This window comes from Lichenostomus cassidix, chromosome Z, assembly GCF_008360975.1.
Source record: "Lichenostomus cassidix isolate B80296 chromosome Z, HeHo_3.0, whole genome shotgun sequence".
Classification (NCBI taxonomy): Eukaryota; Metazoa; Chordata; class Aves; order Passeriformes; family Meliphagidae; genus Lichenostomus; species Lichenostomus cassidix.
Window position 1 is genome coordinate 57,712,980 of NC_139511.1, and position 19,949 is coordinate 57,732,928.

At 41.1% G+C, this 19,949-nt stretch overlaps 2 protein-coding genes across 4 annotated transcripts in view; one reads left to right on the forward strand and one right to left on the reverse strand.

Annotated features, from left to right (window-relative positions):
• The window catches only part of IL6ST (interleukin 6 cytokine family signal transducer), a 32,028-nt gene extending 25,169 nt beyond the window's left edge, over positions 1 to 6,859 (forward strand). For all 3 annotated transcript variants that reach the window (XM_085043228.1, XM_085043231.1, XM_085043229.1), the window contains one exon: positions 770 to 6,859. In XM_085043228.1, coding sequence (XP_084899354.1) covers positions 770 to 1,495 — 726 coding nt within the window. In that variant the 3' untranslated portion in view covers positions 1,496 to 6,859. The remainder of the gene's footprint in view (positions 1 to 769) is intronic.
• A 10,018-nt stretch (positions 6,860 to 16,877) lies between these two features.
• The window catches only part of IL31RA (interleukin 31 receptor A), a 34,988-nt gene continuing 31,916 nt past the window's right edge, over positions 16,878 to 19,949 (reverse strand). Inside the window, exon 16 of the mRNA XM_085041809.1 lies at positions 16,878 to 19,901. Within this exon, the coding sequence (XP_084897935.1) occupies positions 19,308 to 19,901 (594 nt within the window). The 3' untranslated portion in view covers positions 16,878 to 19,307. The remainder of the gene's footprint in view (positions 19,902 to 19,949) is intronic.

Consider the following 19,949-nt stretch of genomic DNA (forward strand, 5'->3'; position numbering starts at 1 on the left):
CAGACATGGATTTCAAGGGAAAACCTGAATATTAAGTTTCATTGACATTGTGATACAATATGGTTAGAAGACTTCATTGCATCAGTAGATTCAGCATTTGAAATACATGGCTCTTAGCACAAATTCACATTCTAGCAAGGGCTTTTAAGCTGTGAATTAGACTCAGCCTACTAGTTAAAAGGGTCAAGTACTCATTCCTTTGCTCATTCATGGGAAATCAGGGTTAAGTAAACAATTTACAATTCTCATTCATTCAGTCCCTCAAGTGACTTGTTTGCACAGTTCAGTCATGAATGAGGGAGAAACAGTTCTTCATGAGTGAGAATATGGCAGCAAAATTTATGCCCCATGTGGGGTGAATGACCAGGCAAATTCTGTTCAACAAATTGTGTCTAATTTCTATGAAGAAGTACTGTAATGTTGAGTACATTATTTGAAGTAATGTATGGTTCTCAGTATAGAATGTTTCTGTGCTGCACAGCAAATGGTTCTATGTTTACAGCTCATAAGAATAATTAAAATGCAAGTAAAGACTTGCTCATACATGCACTATGATTTTACAATAGCTGCATAATTAAGACTCTGTTGGAAACTAAGCTGTATACTTCATTTTTTAACACATACTTTAGAGATATTGTCAGACTTAGTAAAGAGAAAGCATACATGAAGAAATTCAAAGGCATTACAGAATAAAAATCCAAATATTTAATGAAGCTTTTGATTTTTAACATAACCTTCTTCTTAGGCGACATGCATCTCTTTCTTTCAGCATAACCTTAATTCCAAAGATCAGATGTACCCAGAAGGCAGCTTTACAGATGTAAGCGTCGTAGAAATAGAAGCTGATGACAAGAAGTCTTTTTCAGAGCAAGATCTAAAACCCTTTGACTTGCTTAAAAAAGAGAAAAGTACTTCAGAAGGGCACAGCAGTGGTATTGGAGGATCCTCGTGCATGTCTTCTCCTAGACAAAGTGTCTCTGACAGCGATGAAGGTGAAACGACACAGAACACTTCAAGCACTGTACAGTATTCGACTGTAGTGCTTAATGGCTACAGAGACCAGACACCAGTACAAGTCTTTTCACGGTCTGAGTCAACTCAGCCGCTGCTATATTCAGAAGAGAGATCAGAGGATCATACTGGAGGAGCTGACAGTATAGCACTGAGGCAGCAGTATTTCAGACAACATGGTGGTCAGGATGAAACCAACACAGACAGGCCATGCTTTGAAAGAGCAAAGCAAATTACTCACGCTGATGAGGGGGATCTTGTTGGATTTGTTCAACTGCAGTTCTCAGGTCAGAGTTCACAGCCATTGGGCCTTGAGATGGAAAAAAATACCCAGGAAGCTGCTCTGTCAAATGTTTTACAGACAAGTATTGAAGGACAAACTGTGCGACCTGAAATAGTGGAAGAAAATCCACTGTCAGTTGATGAAATGCCAAAAAGTTACCTCCCACAGACTGTGAGACAAGGGGGCTATATGCCTCAGTGAGAGAAGAGACTGGCTCTGTTTAGGCCTTCATGAGTGCCTGTTCACATTTTCCCCTGTATTTCCAATAAATTAAGCTAGGTATTTTTATCTGACTGCAGATAGAAATACTGAAATTAAGTGAAGAGTAATTTGACAAAATACAACAAGGACTGTTTTTGTGGAAAATTTCCAGTCCAGACTTACTGGAGATTTACATTTATGCACTACATAAAATCTTGAATCTGGATAGCTGAACAAGCCTTTGTGCTATATTGGGGGTTTTGTGTCTCTTCATAACAGATGTTCACGTGCTTGAAAAGGGCACATTTTAAATATTCACATCAGCCCATACATCTCCTAGAAGAAATACTTCAATAGGTGGCAGTGTACAAGCCTAAAAAGCCAGCTCTAGTTGCACAATGCAGCTTTGTGCAAAAGGAAGACTGAAGCTCAGTATTCTGACATGGAAGAATACTTGTCTGATATACTTTCCATTAACTTGGTTAGCTTACTGAATTTTGACTTGGCCCAGTGCCTCAGTTTTCAGCTTACCAGACTTTCAAATCATGTTCATCCCTGTTTAAAAACCATAAAAATTAAATAGAACTTGCTATGGTGTACAAATAGGAAATCACCAAGATCGCTTGAATCTGAATGCTACTATAGTAATCGATACTTTACCTACATTTAGATATGTGTACACATGAACTATAGAGTAATTTGGCCTGAAAAATGTGCCTTGCAACTTGACGCACAGCAATTCAGTCTCATATTCAAAAGTTTGGAAATCAGATGACAACACCAATCAACAGTTACTTTAAGGCTTTGTACCCCAATCACTGTCTGATTATATAATACCTCTGTGGTCATATATGCCTTTGTTCAGTAAGTGCACCTTTGCTGTGGACAGCTTGAGAGGCAAGTAAAAAGCTGTAAACTTTTACTATTTTTCCAACTGCTCAGGAGGAGGGGAGTATGACCTTCCTCCTGACAGACTGCAACTATTTGTGTGCTGTAACATCACTGCTAATGCTGCAGGACATCCTTGAAACCGAAAGCAGCCAAAGCATCAAAGTCACTGATGCTCTGAGAACTAAAACCAAAACCTGTACTCTGAGTTTGAACTTTGGTAGTATGTATCTATTAGCAATCGTGAGCCACAAAAACACTAAAGTTGTTGTTGAAATTCCTTTTTCCTCAATGTATCACTTTTTCCCTGCTCATACAGTTTACATTTTTTTTAAGAAGCTACCTTTCTTGGAAACTGCCTCTACCAGTGTTTAAAGAAAAATTAAATTCCATTACAATAAACCCCTTCTCCAATGATAACCAGAAATTTTATGGCACTCTTAAAGATTTTTTTTTTTTATTAATTTTAAACCTAACTTAGGCTAGTCAGCTTTCTAATCTGACACTAATAAGACTTTATTTCAAAACACTAAATGCTGTTTCGTGAGACTAAAACAAGTGTTTTATTTCTCCTTCAGCATAATAACTATGTATTTAAGACCACCTGAAACCTTTCGTGCTGTGACCTCTGGTACTACTGTTCTGCAGAGCACTTGCTAAAAACCCTTGAAAGGCAGGTGTCAGTATCATTTCATCTTCCCTTGTCTGCCAGCTTGCATGGAAGGATGGGTATACGTGTAAATGTCCATGTGTCTTTTGGTTTTGTTACAAAGAAATTCAGGGCAAGAGTAAAGTCGTTAAGATTACCTCTCGAAGCCTGGAATATTTAAAACAGATAAAGAATGCAGAATCTTTAATAACATTTCAGTATTCCACAGTTCCTTTCTCCTGACAGTATTTTTCTGTAATAGGCACTTTTTTATTTTAACTAAAAGGCTATATTGCAGCTTAGTATAATTACAGCTTTCTTCAGACCTTTTCTCTTCCTTTTCAACCCACTGCACCTCAGCACCTTCAAACTGCCTCCCAGAGGGCAAAGGCATAATGAAAACCATGCTGTCATGAGGCAGAGACCATCTTTCATTTTTCAGAGGCTGAAGGAGCATTCCTTTTTCAGAACACATTCCTCTTGTGAAAAATAGCAGTTACTTTATGGGGGGATGGGTTGTCTTTTCTATGCAAACTTCACTGTGACTGTAGAAACCACAAGTAAAAGGGAAAGTCTCTGCTGGGCAGTGTGCATGCTTATTAGAACTGCCCAGTAGCCACATGCATTTAATCCATCTTCTCATCTCTGGAATATTGGAGGCCACAACCTGGCTACGTAGTCTCAACATTGCTGCAAAGGTCTGGATGTTTTCAAAAACATGCTGATGATTTTTTAATTATGTGTTTGTGATTCAGTAATACTAACTTTTGATAGCATGTTATTTGAGGGAGAATGTCAGTTATTCTGTAAGTTGCTGCTTGCCTTTCTGTTGTGTGAAGGGAAGGCATTTTTTTCTCAGTTGCTGTTAATCATGGATCATTCAAGACTTTAAGGTTAAACATCAAGAGATTCTGATTTTTAAAGTCTGTGCTAACAAGAGTTCCGGCCTGTCGTTTCTGGCATCTTTCATTATTGTTTATGGGCCAGTGGTAATAAAGTCACAGCATTGTGCAGGAGTGGATCCTAGAGAGAGTTCTGGCTGGCTGGCAGTTACATGCTCTCTTTTGAGACTGTGCATTTATCTAGGGCTAAAATACTAAAGACTAAGCAGGAGCTCCTGGTGGGTGAACAGCTTGTAGAAGCCACAATACATATAAATAACAGATTTACAGCTAGTTCATAAACCTATGTGCCAAATACATCATGCAGTGTTCAGGTTTTAACAAGATTTTGTACTTTGGACTGTAAAAATCTAATTGTATCAAACCATTGCATACAGGTTTTTAACAGTATCTGCAGTGTAATTATAGCAATCCACTGAAATTTTCTGAGCTTGGCCCTAACACAGTAATTACAGAAAAAGTTTTCTCCCTCCCATCTCCCCCTTCACCAATGGCTGTGGTGCACATAACAAAGGCATTATAAAAGTCACATTTTAGTATAGACACTTTCATGTCCATCTTGATTTCCTGGACTGGAATTTTTCAGGTACAGGTGGAAGAATAGTTGTAAGGACTGTTAATTTGGTGGCAGGGAAGGGAGGCTAGTAGAAATATATTAGCATATTTGAAAAACCTCTTAAATGCAAGCTGGCTAATGCTCCTCTGTTTACAAGAGCAGTGAGTATATTATCTTTGTAGATTTGTTGTGGTGGGTCTGTTAGACGAGGAGATTATTGGTATTGTTTTCTGGAATGTATTGTCTCACTTTAAGGGCAGATATTCTAGGAATATCCCTCTCCCACTGTAGGGGGAGTCTTGGGATTGTTTCATATACCCTACTGTAGAAAACTAAGTTGCATGTTAAGCTTTAACATGGCAGCACAAGCACAGCAGAGCAAAATTTTTTTAACTTCATTCTGGGGAGTTTATGACAAGTATGTGCTTGTCTGTGGTACAGGAGCCTAGCAGAAGCTGGAAAACACCTTGGCCCTGGGAGGATGAGGGAGTTTGGCAGGGCTGTGTCCCTTTCTTGGGCACTAGAGAAGCTCTGGCACTTGCGTGAGGCTTGGAGCTTCAGCTTTGACTGTAAATCATGAGCTCTGTCAGGTGGTTAAAACTTAGATTAGTGTGCTCAATATGTGGGGATCACCATGCTGATTTAAAGTAACTGAGCTTGTTAAGTTAGTGCCAGGTCTCAAATACCCAAAATCCACATCAGTGTGTGCTGCTATGGACTTGAATTCTTAGTGGGATCTGAAACTCCAGAAGCTGTCAGATTGTTAATAGTCTGCCCCCTCCAGGATGTATGCATTTTACATTTAATTTATATGCATTAAATGGGACTAGATACACTAGTTTGTTTTCCCCATTGGACAGTGGTTGTAGTTGAGATTTACTGTTACTTGGATGCATTCCTTTAACTATGTTAAAAAGTTCTCTTGACTGATCAACTGTAGGAGTTCATTAATCCCTGTAACCTCTTGTATGTCTGCAAGGATGGATGTATATTGCCATTTTAAATTCTAAGAGTTGCTTTTAATGTTAATCAGGAGAAGTTTATATAAAAATGTTGAGTCTTTTGTCATGAAACAGCTGTTAGGGAATTGCAGCCAACCTGAGTCTTCAGCTTTGCTTTTGATCCAGAAAACTGCAGTAAAGTGGAGGTATAAGTGCAAAAGTGTGGAGGAGGTTGTAATTAAGTATCTTGCATTGGACTCATGAATTTCCATTTCTCTTCCTGTAAAGTGAAAGCATCAGTAAAACAAACAAAAGCTAAAATTCATGTGTATTTGCTTTCACTGTTGTTTCCTTTGTAGGACTTGTGCAATCTGAGCCATTCTTGAAAATAAAAGCAGTGCTGACTTAATGCACAAGGATGCATTTCTATGGCCATAAGATTTGATAAAACTAACCTAAAAATAATAATGAAGGGCCAGATTTCAACAACTATCTGCTTCCCCACCTCTTAACTGTGGTGCAGAGAGAGGGTGGACAGCAAGTACCTCCCAGAATGCAGCCTTAGCCAGTACTTGTATTTATTTGCAAAGACAACCTGAAGGGGATATATGCAATAATGTCATTGCTACTCTGCAGAAGCACACTTCTGTAACAATAGATGAAAAACACTTATGGCACAACTGTTGACTGATGGCTGGAAAGCTCCACATCCTCCTGCTCAGACTAAAGTGTCAGCTGTTCTTCTCTGAGGATCACAGGCATGGCAGATGGGCATTCTCTGCAGTGTGGAAACTGGTAACACCTATCACTTTTCATCATCAAAGCACATTTGTTAATGGATCCAGTCAACTTGCCGTGGTTTTTTTTAACACATCGGTTTTGTTTACAGTGTCACATATAGCCTGACACTTTGATACAGCCAGGGATTGTCTAGTAACCAATTGCTTTTTTTTGGGGATAAGAAGTTACTGGTCACCCAGTTTGCTGTGCCAATATATGCATCTAGGTAAGCAGAGGTGTGCGACACAGGAACAGATGTACCAACAAGGAAAGTGCCTTGATGCTGGATTGGATGGCTAGTGAATGTAAACATTAAGTTAAATTTTGCTATGTACTTAAAGTAAGTATGGCTGATTAAGCTAGTGGTAATTTGAATGCCAGCTTTAAAGGGCTTGCGTACTCTGGACAGAGGTTAAACTTGTAAATTGCTGCATAAGCTGTCTCTGTATGGAAATGTGTTTTAATACCTGTTCACTGTCTTTATTCTTTTGCAAGCTGCATGTGTATTGTCATATAAAATCCGCTTTCTACAATTTATTTTATGGTCACTTTTGAATGTCTTCCTCTTTGTTACCTGACTGAGCCTGAATATTGCATTTCTGTAGTACATAATATGCAGAAAGAAAACAAAACAAAATTCCATACTTACCTTGTGTGCTGGAGTTGGTGTTTTGTAAGGCAGACCAAGTAGTAACCACAGCAGGAGAAGAGTCCGGGCCATGGCCTCACAGGCAAGAAACAAAGACATGACCATGACACGCCTGAATAAAAGGCTACCTTATTGCACATGTGCTATGTTCAGCAGCAGGTGAATGGGCTTTAGTCCCTCCTTTGTGGTTGTTCCTGGAAACAGAAGCAATGCTCTTTCTGCACAGAGACTCATTTCCAAGAAAGGCATCACAGACTGGCTGTGTCTGGCACTGCTCTGTCTCACCTGGGTTTGGTTCTGTTTTTTCTAAGGCGTGGAGGACCCTCAGAGGCTTGTATCTCAGTACTAAAAAGTACTAACTTCTATCACAGTATTAAAAAAGCAGAATTGGATTTTACAAGGCTGGTCACTTTCACAAAAGGCTTTAAGGTGGGCAGCTGGGGAAAGACTGCCTCCCCTTCCTGGCTGAAGTCTTGCTTTGAATAGACAGACTCAGACCCCTGTAAAACTGTGAGGGCATTGGCATGGGGGTGGAGATGTTACATTACATGTCACCAGAAATTATTACTGCCACCAAAGAGCCATCCCAGGCATGCCATGCCAGTTAATGCTTGGTCATGGTAGATGCAAAGACTCCTCTTCCAAATTGTTTGTTTACTGCACAGTTCCACATGAGACCCTTCACCTTTCTACAGAGGTGCAGCATTTTTGTGTGTCCTGCTCCCCTGTGCTCACAGCTCATGAGCATGAGTGCAGCAGAGCGCCACAGCTGCAGGACAGCGTGCATGCAGAAGAGGAGGCTGCAGTTTGTCTTTCAGAGGCTGCTGCCCTGCTGCCAGAGCATGTGTTTGTGCAGTATACACTCAGAGCACCAGAAGCAGCTGGGATCCTGGAAACAGCTCCATCTACATGGCAGGGGCCAGCAAGGTCTGCTGCAGAGGAGCAGGAGCTCTGCTCAGCCACGTCCTACCTTTGAAGTAGCCTAGGTTTGTCCAGCTGGGGTTGGCACTGGACAGCAACACAGCACAACAGCCTCTGAGAGATGCACAGAAGCCCTGCCAGCCCTGCACAGCTCCAGGCGGTGTGGTTGCAGTGTGGCTGGGGGATCTCTGCTTCCCTCTGGCCGATGATAATCACAGTAACATTGAATCTCTCTGCAAAAGCATCTTACATCTGTTTTCCAGTCATTTGTGCTATTCATGGCAGAGTCATCCAGTGCCTTTCTGACTTCCCAGCAGCCTCCATCTGCATGAGATCTCTAGCAGAGCCAAAATATTCCTCCCACTCCGTACAGAATAGCTAGGGAATTCCTGGATCAGTCAGAGAGGCTGAGCACTAATGACCCAACTGGCAGACGCAGGATGACTTTCCCAGTGAGTAATCTGACTCTAGGCTCGCCGGGAAAGGGAGACATACTGTGCAGTGGTGATGATGCCTGAGTCACACAGCGAGCCTGGGCACCGAGCTGGGTCAGGGGCCAGCACAGGTTTCAGCGGGAGGAGAGCTCTTCAGGAGCCACTCACCTGGTTCCAGCAGCCCTCAGCTGTCCTCTGCTGCTGCTGGCACAGCCTGTCACCTGAGTGCACAGTGTCATGCAGCAGGCTCTAGGCCCCAGAATCCCAAACAAAGCTCTTCAGAAAATAGGGCTGTGAGTGCTTGGGGCACTCATTGCCTCCAGGATGCAGCCGAGCAGCAGACACATGCTGGCAGCGTTAACTGGGACCAGCAAGGGAGCAGCGTTGTGGTGGGGCAGTGGGGCAGAGCCTGGGCATCACCTGGGGAGCCAGCACGGCGCAGATGCGCTGCTCTCAGCAGCAGAGCACAGCTCGACTCCTGGTCTCTCGGGGCACTGGGGGCAGGCAGAGCAGCTGGGCCCCAGCAGCACCGTGCCAGGAGATGGCAGCACATGTTGTTGGAACAGCGGTCAGGAAGGCTGCTCCAGCCTGACGGGCTGACTCCTCCAGCACCGGCTCCTGAGCTTTTTAATATTTATTTTCCGATAGTTTTGCAAGTCCCCTTGGTTTCTCTTCTTCCTCTCCCTCTGTGAGCAAGAGCCCTGACCCTTGTTCAGTTTTTCCATTACCCGTATTTCCGAGTGGGATAATAAATCCAGGTCATGGGCAGGCTCAGCGCCTGGCTGGTGCCAAGCAGATCAGTGTCCCAGAGCGCACTTGGCACGCCATCCTCTGGGGTGGGGACACACAATAGCCGGTCCGCATGGAACAGCCCCAATTACCGGTTCCTGGTACCCACAGACTGATGAAAATGCTGGGGTTTGCTGATGAACATGTTAGGGGGTTGTTGACAGGAAGCCTGTTCTTATGCACTGCTGCAGCCTGGATCAATGCCCTGCTCTGCCCAGATAAGTAATCACCACTGACCCAAGTGCTCTGGGAAAAACACAAGGCTCCTGAAGACCATTTCTGCACTAAGCCTGTAGCAGCACAACTCTTCCTGCTTGAACAGAAGCAGCTTTTTCCTGTTTTGAGGAGATGCGTCATTGGCAAAGGAACATGCGTGGCTGCACGAGCAACAAAGAAAGACCCGCAGGGACCACCCCACCATGCACATTGCCTCTCTCCAGCACCACTCAGGACCCTGTGGTGGACAAGGCAAGGGTGCAATTTTGGTACTAAAACAACTTTCCTAAATGGGGTCACTGTAATAAACTTTAAAACATATTCTGACTGTGCTTTATCATGGATTACGTGAGACTCACCGCGTTCAGCCAGACATCTGAAGAGTTCCCTCCTCCCTTCCCCATCGCCTTCTGTCAGACACAAGAGCTTGCTAATAGCCCCAGAGCAATAGCAGATGTCTCCAGAGCGTACTCAGGGCAATGCTCTTTTAGCAGATCCCCATTATCCTCCATTTGCTGCATGCATTTTTACTCCTCTGTCTGCTGGACATCTTCCTTAAGAGAAACTATTAACATTCTTGCATGTGTCAGAAAGCCTCTCCATTTTACGTATTTATATAAATTAATGCCGTTTGGATAGATAATGCGTGTATCTGCATATGCATTATGATAGATAATGTGTATCTACACATCCGTAAATGGAAGTAAATTGAATCATTTTGAATAATAAGGAGTCTTGTGTCAGTCTTTAAAATTAGCCTGAATGTAATGCAGGAAAAAGGTCAGACTGAGAGTGCAGCATGTGGAGTAATTTCAATTAAAATGTCAACATAGAAACACCAAAAATAAACAAACACTGATAGAGTTCAAATTCCTTTAAAGGCAGTGAAATTCAGACTTGGCCACAAAAAACTGGCATAAAGAGATACTTTGCACAACATGTGGCTCCAGAGAGAATCTCTAGTTAGCCCTATCATTAAAGAAAAAATCCGTCCTTTCAAAATTAAACCTCTTGTGAGCAGAACAACCACAAGCTGGAGATATTGCATTCAAGAATTTGTCTGACAACATGGCAGCAAAAAACCTCAGTCACCACAAAGCAAGCAGGGGCACATGAGGGATTTACCCTGCACACCTATGCTCCTGTCTGTATTAGATACAGCACTGCCGACTCCCTTTCCCTGAGAAGAGAGCTACCTTGCTTCTACCTTACATCAGGAACGTGGTCCATGTCTCCAAACTAGCAGACCTGCTAATAAACCCAAGGCCTAGGTAATTTCACAGCAACCTGTTAGATAGTTCTGCATTGAGACAGTGGGGCTGGAGAAGTGGGAATGTACACAGGAAGGCTAAAGAAGGATGGGAGCAAAGGATGGGGTCACCATCACCCATTTGAGATCTCCTCTCTCTCTCACCTCAATGTATCAGGAGATGCAGTGCACAGCTCATTTGCAGGATTTTCCTTTACTTAATAAAGACAGTACTTACAAACAGAGAACCAGCCCTGTGTGCTGGAATAAAGGTGAAAACCACCAAAATCTAAATCCTGTGTGTTCCATTTCACCCAAAATGATTCAACACTCCCCTACTTCCTTCCTCGTAGATCAGATGGTGGGAAGCCTTGTCTGACTGAAAAACTGAAGAAACTTTTCATTAGAAGTGTAAAAGCAATTAAGCTCTCCAGGAAATAAAAGCAAAAGCAGAAGAGAAATGCAGTTTCTAAAGACAAGCAATAGTCCAAGTCTCTTTGTGAGCCAAGCTGTAAAACAAAACAAAAAAAAAATGCCAGAGAAGAAAGCAAATCCACAGAGCATGTTTGAAGGAGGTGTAAGGTCATAGGAGAGAGAAGCAGGCAGCAAAGGCAGCAAGCCATGAACACAGCTGGATATGAGCATTTCTGGTCAGTATGTGAGGGGAAAAAAGCTTTACATTCAAAGCAAAAGCACTTCCCCCACTGATCAAATCTTTTTCTGTTCAGAGGATTTAGAAACATATTTTGTAAATAAAAATATCTGCAGTTCATAAACTGTTGATGCTGGCCCACATTCCTAACACTAAAAGGGAACAAAATATAACCGAACAGGAAAAAGAAACAAAAGCTAAAACCCATCCCAGCTCAAAGCCCCTCAGCTAACTGTTTAAAACAGTAACAGAAATACAATATAGAGTCCATGCCCAGACTTAGGGAACACTGGCTATGAGAAGATTCACTGCAGAATCATGCTGGGCTCATTTGGCATAATTAAAGAAAAAAGTTTCTTACATTTGAACACAATTTGCCATAGTAACATTTTAGAAAATCTTTTATGCTCTTTCACTTCAGAAAAAAAGTGTTTAGTTTAGTTCAGTGATGTTCTAAGTGGACATCCCAGAGCATTAACTGTGATTGTAATCCTGTGCTCATTGTCTCTGACATCCCTTGTTACTATTGTATAACCTTTCTGTGATTGTGAAACGTGTCACTTCTTTGTTAAACTCCATTAGACATAGTTAGTCACGCAGTGGTGAAAATTCTGCAGAAGTTAGCCTTGGCTAGTTACTACTGCACTCTGAGCATAGCAATGACAAAGCCAGGAAATATAAATAAGGCTGCTTTTCCAAGCAATAATTACTCAGAAACTTCAGTTCTATCAGGTCATACCCGAAAGTGAGACAATATACTTGTTGGCTCAGAAGGCTTGCTGCTCTTCAGTGTGGGGCTGAGCAGTGCCTGGAAATCAAGGCAACTAAAGAGGCTGAAAAAGATACTGGTAGCAGACATTCAAACTCAAAAGTCCTCACCCCACTACTCAATAGGACTAGCCAATGCTAGAGCAGCACTTTTAAAATAAAAACCACCATATTATAGCATAGTTTCTTTGACAGCTTGAATGTGGAAACAAGCCCACTGCAGCCTTAGATGTTCTGTTCTGTTACTGAACACCCAGTGGGCAACTCTCCCAGAATCCTCATCCCCCAGCAAACGAGCTGTGTGCTAACCCTCCACCCTCCTCCACGCTCCCAAAGTTCATTCAGAAACCTGAGTAATTCAGGTTTTGTCCTGGGATGTCCTGGGGAAGGACATCCTTAATCTGTAGTTGCAGCATCTCAGGGCAGCCTGGAGTATTAATCTCTCACAAACTTAGATATATGACTGGTTTGAAACTGTGCCCCTTTCTGTCTGGTGAAAGCATTTTCTCCACTTGTCTCTTTTAAGAGCTGGAGGAAGTAGAGCATAGGAATGATGTTATGCCCCGAGCTCGTTTAGTGAGTGATTTAAAGGGCTCAGGTACTTCAACACCCTTGGGCAGCACATGGGAGAAGACAGACAACTATGCAGGAAGTTGAATAGCAAATTTTATTTGCAAACTTTAGATAATAAAGTAAATGGCAAATTTTAAAGCAATGTCCAATTAAAGTATGGCACTTCACAAAGCACACAGTTAGTTAAACTCCAACATTAAGTAACCCAGATTTTGAGAAAAGGAAGTTGTAGGGCAGAGAGGTGGGGAGCAGTGACTGGGTAGCCTCTTTGGGGGTGGGCCAGTGGTGGAGGGTGAAGCAGTGTACCTCACCACCTACCTAGAACATGCCCTGTTCCCCCCTCCAAACACACACTTCAGTTGTTTCGATCCATTAATCATTTCTCCAGTCTCCTACAAATGGGCAGCATTAAATAATCACTCTGTTGCTTTTCAAGTATCCTTTTAGGATACTGTTAGGAGGATAAATGTACAGCATAACTATGCATATCTCTTTCTATTCATGTTTTGACATTCTTAAAAATTGATATATTTTTAAAGTCTCAATTCACAGAAGAATATGTTAATCAAACATCTGTTCCCGTTTTTGGATTGTCACTCTTCATATTCATGTTCTGAGTTCAAAAGACCTAGAGAAAATAGTAGTTTTTAATTAAATAGCAAGGCAGCAGTAAAATGACTATTTACTCTTGAGAAAACAGGCAAACAAGATAATCATTAGAAAGCCCAGTAAAAGAGCAGCCACATTAATACAAGTTCACTAGAGTAATTACATTTTTGTCAAATACTGAGAAAATCTCTACAAAGTAGAAGAAAGAAAGACATAATGGATGAAAATGACACTGTTTTGCTCAGAGCCCTCTTAATAAATTCTCAGACCACAAAACACAACATGTACAGAAGAAGGGTACAAATAGTATTTTGGAATAAATGTGTCTAATAAACAGTATGACTAAGTAGAGGTCATGCTGCAAAAACAATGCTTAATGATTTTTTGTCAGCTCCATTTACAAATGTCAACCTTTGTTTACAGGACAAATAAATTCCTTTAGTTATGCTTTACTTTTGAGGCAAGAGTAGCACATTTTCCAGTACATAGCTCTTCTCCAGAAACACCATAAGATCACTGTATATTTTACTTTTGTCTTGCCAGGAGGCAGAAGAGGCTGAAATTAGCAACTAGCTGAACTTGCAATAAGCCCATATTCCTATGGGCTCAAGAATTACCTACAGTGAGAATATGCCCTGCTTCCTGTTACCAATATACCAGACATTTACACCGACCAGTAGAACAAACCTTTCACTGTCTTTGTAGCAGATAGATAGACAAGAGCAAAGCAACTCAGACATTAGCTTAAATTAGTATCCATTTCATCTGTTTACAAGAAGCTTTTACATAGTCTTAAATAATTTATGGCACATAAGAATTATGTGTTATTTTCAAGCCACCTTTAGCAGTATATCTTATCTATTTCAGAATAGCTGCTTGTAAAAGATAAAAGTATTGAATATACATTCACAAATTACCTCCTACAATCCTAAGGAGCGTGATTTTTTTCAGTCAAATCACTGTTTTGTGTGACCACTGAGATTTAGAACTGCACTACTTGTTACACAAACAACTTCCCAAACACTCTCCTGTTGAATCGTCAGTATTTTGTATTTTGACATCTAGGTGTGCAAAGCTAAAATCTTACAACCTAATACATGAAACCCCTGTTATAGCAAAGGCCTCATACTCAAATTCATCAAGGGAGCCTTCAAAATTAAAATCTGATATTTCTTTGAGCTAGAACTTCAGTTGAGTCATTATCTTTTCTTGTAGTATTTCTAATCCCTGACAATACGAGGCTGAAGGATTTGGTACCATTCAGCTGCAGAAAAACACCAGACAAAATCTCACTTTTATGACTACCTCACAATGTGTGCACCACAGTTCTTCTGAGGCTGCATAGAAAGTGGTCTCTGAAATTTATTCCACCCAGCCTTTCAGTGTCATTTTAAAATGTATAATACCTCCCCCAATATCTATACCCCAAGATTGTTGTGTCTGTCTCAACTTGTCTGTGAGAGTTGCCTTGCCTACCACAGCTGTATCATGAGGCATTGAAATTATTATCTGACTACTGATCTTAGCATTTACCTATACCATGGGAGCAATGGATGATACTCCTACCCTGCAGTTCTGGACTTGAGCCTCCATGTGTCTAAAGCTTGAGCATCCAGACTAAGTTTGCACTGAACCATGAAGGGAGGGAACCAGTCACCTCCTCATGCAGGAAACTCAGAAACAAGGAGCATCAGTCTAAAAGCACAGCAACAGATACAGCACAAACATGGGCTAGGTTTTCTGATCAAGAGCCAGGACCTTGTGGGCTCTTATGCTAGACTCCATGCTCAATGCAAAACAGAGGATCCCAGCAGTGAAGCAGCCTGTAATTCCATCTGTGCTGGTGAATTACACTGTGCAGCAATATAAATCACATAAACAACTTCCTTGTCGGCAAGTGTTGCTGCAAACTAGATTAATTATGATACCTCACTGTATCTGGCCTCAGGCACATGCACATATGAATATGTTCAGGTGTACACAAGTACTTTAAAGGCATTTCTCAGAGGAAGCAGTGTAGTTACATAGATGCACATATGTATATGCAAATGATTTATGTGTATATCCATGTAACTGTGTCACTTCTGTGAAGCTACACCAACTTGCAGCAGCAACAGGGCTAATTCCTCTCCTTTTCTTAAAAGTCTGCACCTGACGATGTTCTGCTTCTAGAAACACGAAAGAAAGTGAGTGCATTTCAGCTTTCATTAGCTGTGCATGCAAAACATTTTGGAAAAATCATACTGTCCAAAGAAATAGCAAAATATGCTTTGCATGGGGCATCTAATTTTGTTCTCACAGCAAGGGTGCATAATATATGGCAGCTAAACAGCTCCTTGTAAGGTCTAACAACCATTAGGGAGACATGAAAGAAGTTGGAGGGGAGATCAAATGCTAAAACAAGTAATGGACAACTAGCTGATGAGAAGCTCTGAACAAGCTAGACATGAGTGTACTGAGTAGATTAGAAAAGCACAGAGGCAATTCTAGTGGAATCTTTATGTTTAGGAATGGTATGCATGGGTGCACCTACAAAAATTCTGATCAGATTTCAGATCTCATTAGGTTCTCAGCTCCTATCTGCCCTGGGGAAAAAAGTAGTATCAACAAAATGGGTTACGTTTTGAAGGCACCCTTCAGAATCACAGACTTCTTTAGGTTGGAAGGTACCTGTAAGATTATAGAGTCCAACAGTTAATCCAGAACTGCCAAGTTCACCATTTAACTGTGACCCCCAAGAGCCACATCCACACGTCTTATTAATACCCCCAGGTTGGTGACTTCAGTGCTTCCCTGGGCAGCCTGGTCCAGTGCTTGACAAGCCTTTTAGTGGAGGAATTTTTCCTAATATCCAATCTAAACCCTCTCTGTCACAGCTTGAGGCAATTGCCTCTTGTCCTACAACTTGTTACTTGGGGGACCAACCCCCTCCTTTCAAGCAGTTTAGAGAGTCATAAGATCACTCTGAGCCTCCTTTTCTCCAGGCTAAACACCCCCAGCTCCCTCAGCTGCTCCTCACAGCACTTGTGCTCCAGACCCTTCCCCAGCTCCATTGCCCTCCTCTGGACTCACTGCAGCACCTCAATGTCTTTCTTGCAGTGAGGAGCCCAGAGCTGGACACAGCACTTGAGGTGTGGCCTCACCAGTGCCCAGTACAGGGGGACAATCCCTGCCCTGCTCCTGCTGGCCACACCATTGCTGATCCAGGCCAGGATGCCATTGGCCTTCTTGGCCACCAGGGCACACCCTGGCTCATGTTCAGCTGCTGTCACCAGCACCTCCAGGTCCTTTTCCACTGGGCAGCTTTCAGCCACTCTGCCCCAGCCTGTGGCACTGCCTGGGGTTATGTAGATGCCCAGAGAAGCTGACTTTAGTCACCAGGTGGATTGTGGTGGTGCATTCGACACACTCCTCCACCAGCCACACTATAATCTGAGAAATGCTCATTAGGTTTTAGCCTTGACAAAGAGTACCTGGGCTCTCCCCATCTTGATTTTCTCAGAAGCACTATCTGCTCCTAGGAACTAGTGCACTCTAATAAGTACCTGTTTTGTAACGAACTGACTTGGAAACTTACTTTTTTTCCCTGAATAACAACCCAAGTGGAGTAATATTTTTGTTGTTGAACCTTCAAAGAAAGTTACTGACTCAAGTTGTGGCCATGTTAGAAAATACTATGACTAAAGCCCACTCTCTTGTGACCCTATAAACAGTAGTCCAAAGTGAGGCCTATTCTAAGTGAATATGAAAATCTAAAATGTCTAAATGGTGTATTTAGTATAAATCATCAAAAAAAATTTTACACATTTCATCAGTTTTATTTTCTTAATGATTCACAGGGTTAGCTTGAAAGACAAATTGTAAAACATCAGAAAGAGTATAACTCCCAATGCAAAACAAACCAACTGCAAGAAGCTTTCATTACAAAGCATGCACAAAAGGCAGCATAATTTCTGGAATGTACTGAGCCTCCTTGCATTTTGCTTTTTCAGAGAAAATAGTGGGCAAGGGAAAGAGAAAAACGAGGCGAGAAAAGCAGCATATCAATAGGGATGGAAATAAAATAGGATTAAAAAAAAAGGTTACACTTACCCTCAAGAACCTAAGAGCTGTTACAGGGATAACCTACTCAAGCCACCCTGCAAGAACTTCCCCTTTCTAATGATCCCTTAAAGGTTGCATTATTTTCACTTTTTTACCTGTCTCAAACATGCAACACAGAATATGCAGCTTTCATACGGCTGCTAAACAATTCCTAGACAGGCCCAAAATATATCTTCATCTGTTTATTTTTGGACATTGTGATATTAAAACAAATACTGAGATTTAAGCAAAAAAAATTGCTGTGATGGAGTCAGTGACTTCTGAAGCCAAGGAAATAACAATGCAGCTGTGAGTGAGAAGTCTAGAACCAACTGAAGCAGCAGAAAAAGCCAACACAACCAAAGCCTTGTCCTAATTTCAGAGTATGATTTACCTAAGTAAGCAAAGGCTTGTACAAGCAAACATACATGCACCTAAGTAAGCAAGGGCTCAGAGCACTGTGGTTAAGAAAGAGATCCAGCAAACATGAGAGGTGGAAATCAGTGTTGCTGGACAAGAAACATCTGCAGAAATTGTTTTCTGATCCTTTCTTGGAAACTAGAGAAATATTGTTCTGAAGTTAAAGCAGCTCCAAACTACAGACAAAGATCCTAAATGCAAAACTTTACCCTGTTTCCCCAATAACAATGCAAGTAATAATCAATGCATCCAGGGAAAGGCTCAGCCTCCTCATGCTGGACAATGTGTTTTCCATTGTCCCATTCCTCTTCCTGAGTAGAAACAAATATTCACATTTATCTCTCATTTTTCTATCCCCACAAATCCTGTATCTTTTTTAACCTGAAAGAAATCTGCAGTTATGTGCAAACAAGACTGATGATGTCAAGCCTTTAAATACTGTGAGAACAGTTTGGTCTTAAAATTATCATATCCCCATATGTGTCATACTGAACATCCCCTTCTAACACAATTTACTTAAGACTCCATATTTTTAAACCTGTTATTTAACAGAGTAAGTATTTCAGTAAGAAATTTACAATTAAGGCAATCTTTTTCTTGCAAAAAAATTGGCGCGATCAAGTGCTTTACTGCTTAATTGCTGATTTGTAAAATGGAAACTACAATTAGATTTTATGGTTTATCAAAATCATAAAACAAATGACAAATATTACAGCCTTCATGTAGAAATACCTAATCCTAAATCATTTACCAGAAAATTTTATAAACTTAGTGGTTTTTCATTACCTCCCTGAAAAATAACTTCCTAACACAGTGCTTACTCCAACAAAAGATGGCCTATTTAGTTGATATCTTTTTCAGTTCAAAACATCAAAATCTCAACTGGGAAACATAGTTCTAAACTGAAAAAAATTAGAAACAAAGGAACAAGAAGGTAAGAAGTTATCCTTCAACAGGCAGTTTTAAAAAGCAGGAAACAAATAGGAGAGACAAAAGCAGCACAAAATGCTGAGGATGATTAAAAACACAAGAAAGAAAAGGAAGCAACATAGCCAGCACAACACATTTTCAAAAATGCAGATAACATGTCAAATACACTCTCATTAAAGACAGAACAAACTATAAGTCAAACCACTAATTCAAGAGTCAGGATACAAAAAAAACAACTACTGAAATCTACAGAATATTTGTGAAACAGGAGTAACATGATGCATAAAACCAGATAAAAAACAATCAAGGGAAATAAGAACAGGAATGTAGTTTTGCTTCATGTAACTGAAGGAAGGATTTGGCAGGTTCTGACTCAGTTCAAGACTGCCCATGTTTCCCCAGCAGAGCTGAGCCTTGGGAATTGGTTGTCTGGGGGGAAATAGATGAGCTGCTTGCACTGCTGGATGCCTCTGCAGCAAATATCAGGTTGTTTTAGCAGATTGATACAGCAGAACTAAGAAAAAATAACAATAGCTATTTCTTTTGCCTCACTACTGGTATGTCAAAAAACAAAAAACCAAAACAACGAGAAACCAAAACAACAAAAAACTCAAACACGCACTCTGAAAGTGAACTTTGACATGTAAAAGCACAGTGCAAAAAATTGTTTCATAACTATTCAAAGGAAGAGGGTGTTCCCATCCAAATTAACTGAGATCAACCAGATTAGAGCATATGAATGCCAATGAGCAGCAGTGCCAATGGTATCTCACAGGAGGATTTTACAATGAAGTTTTCTCATGCTACTGAGCTTTGGACAGCCTGAACATGTCCAGTGTTATGTAGGATTGTCCTGGAGCATTTGGTTGAAAAGGAGGTAAGACACTTGACTGGCTTTTGCATTCATCTGTACTGTGCTCTGGGAAGCTCCCAGAAACAAATTCCCTTGTTCTAACAGAATTTTTCAGGTATGGGTTGAACAGTGGTTTTTCACTGAAATCTTCCAGCTTTAAAACTTCATCACCATTTTCTTCATTTTTAATTGGATTCTGTTGGGATCCACACAAATAATTTGCTGGCATTTCTACGGGTTGGACTTCCTTCACTGGTATCAAAGCTGAATGCATTTGACTTCTGACAAATTGATCAGTAATTACATAAGTCATGGATGGTGAAAAACATTTAGCAACTTCATTTTCTTCATCATACAGCATCTTTCCATCTCTATTAGTTATGCCTTTTGTATCAATACCAGTACATTCAGAAACAGAATTTTCGTAATTTATTAGTAGTGATCCTTCCTGGCTTTCTTCAGGAAAACAATGTTCCAAAACATTTATGTCTTCAAAGTCCACAGTTTTAGTCTCAGATGGCATTCTCTTCAAAAAGGAATTATTCTGTCAGTACAAAGAGAAAAATTGGAGAGTTATAAGGGATAGGATAAT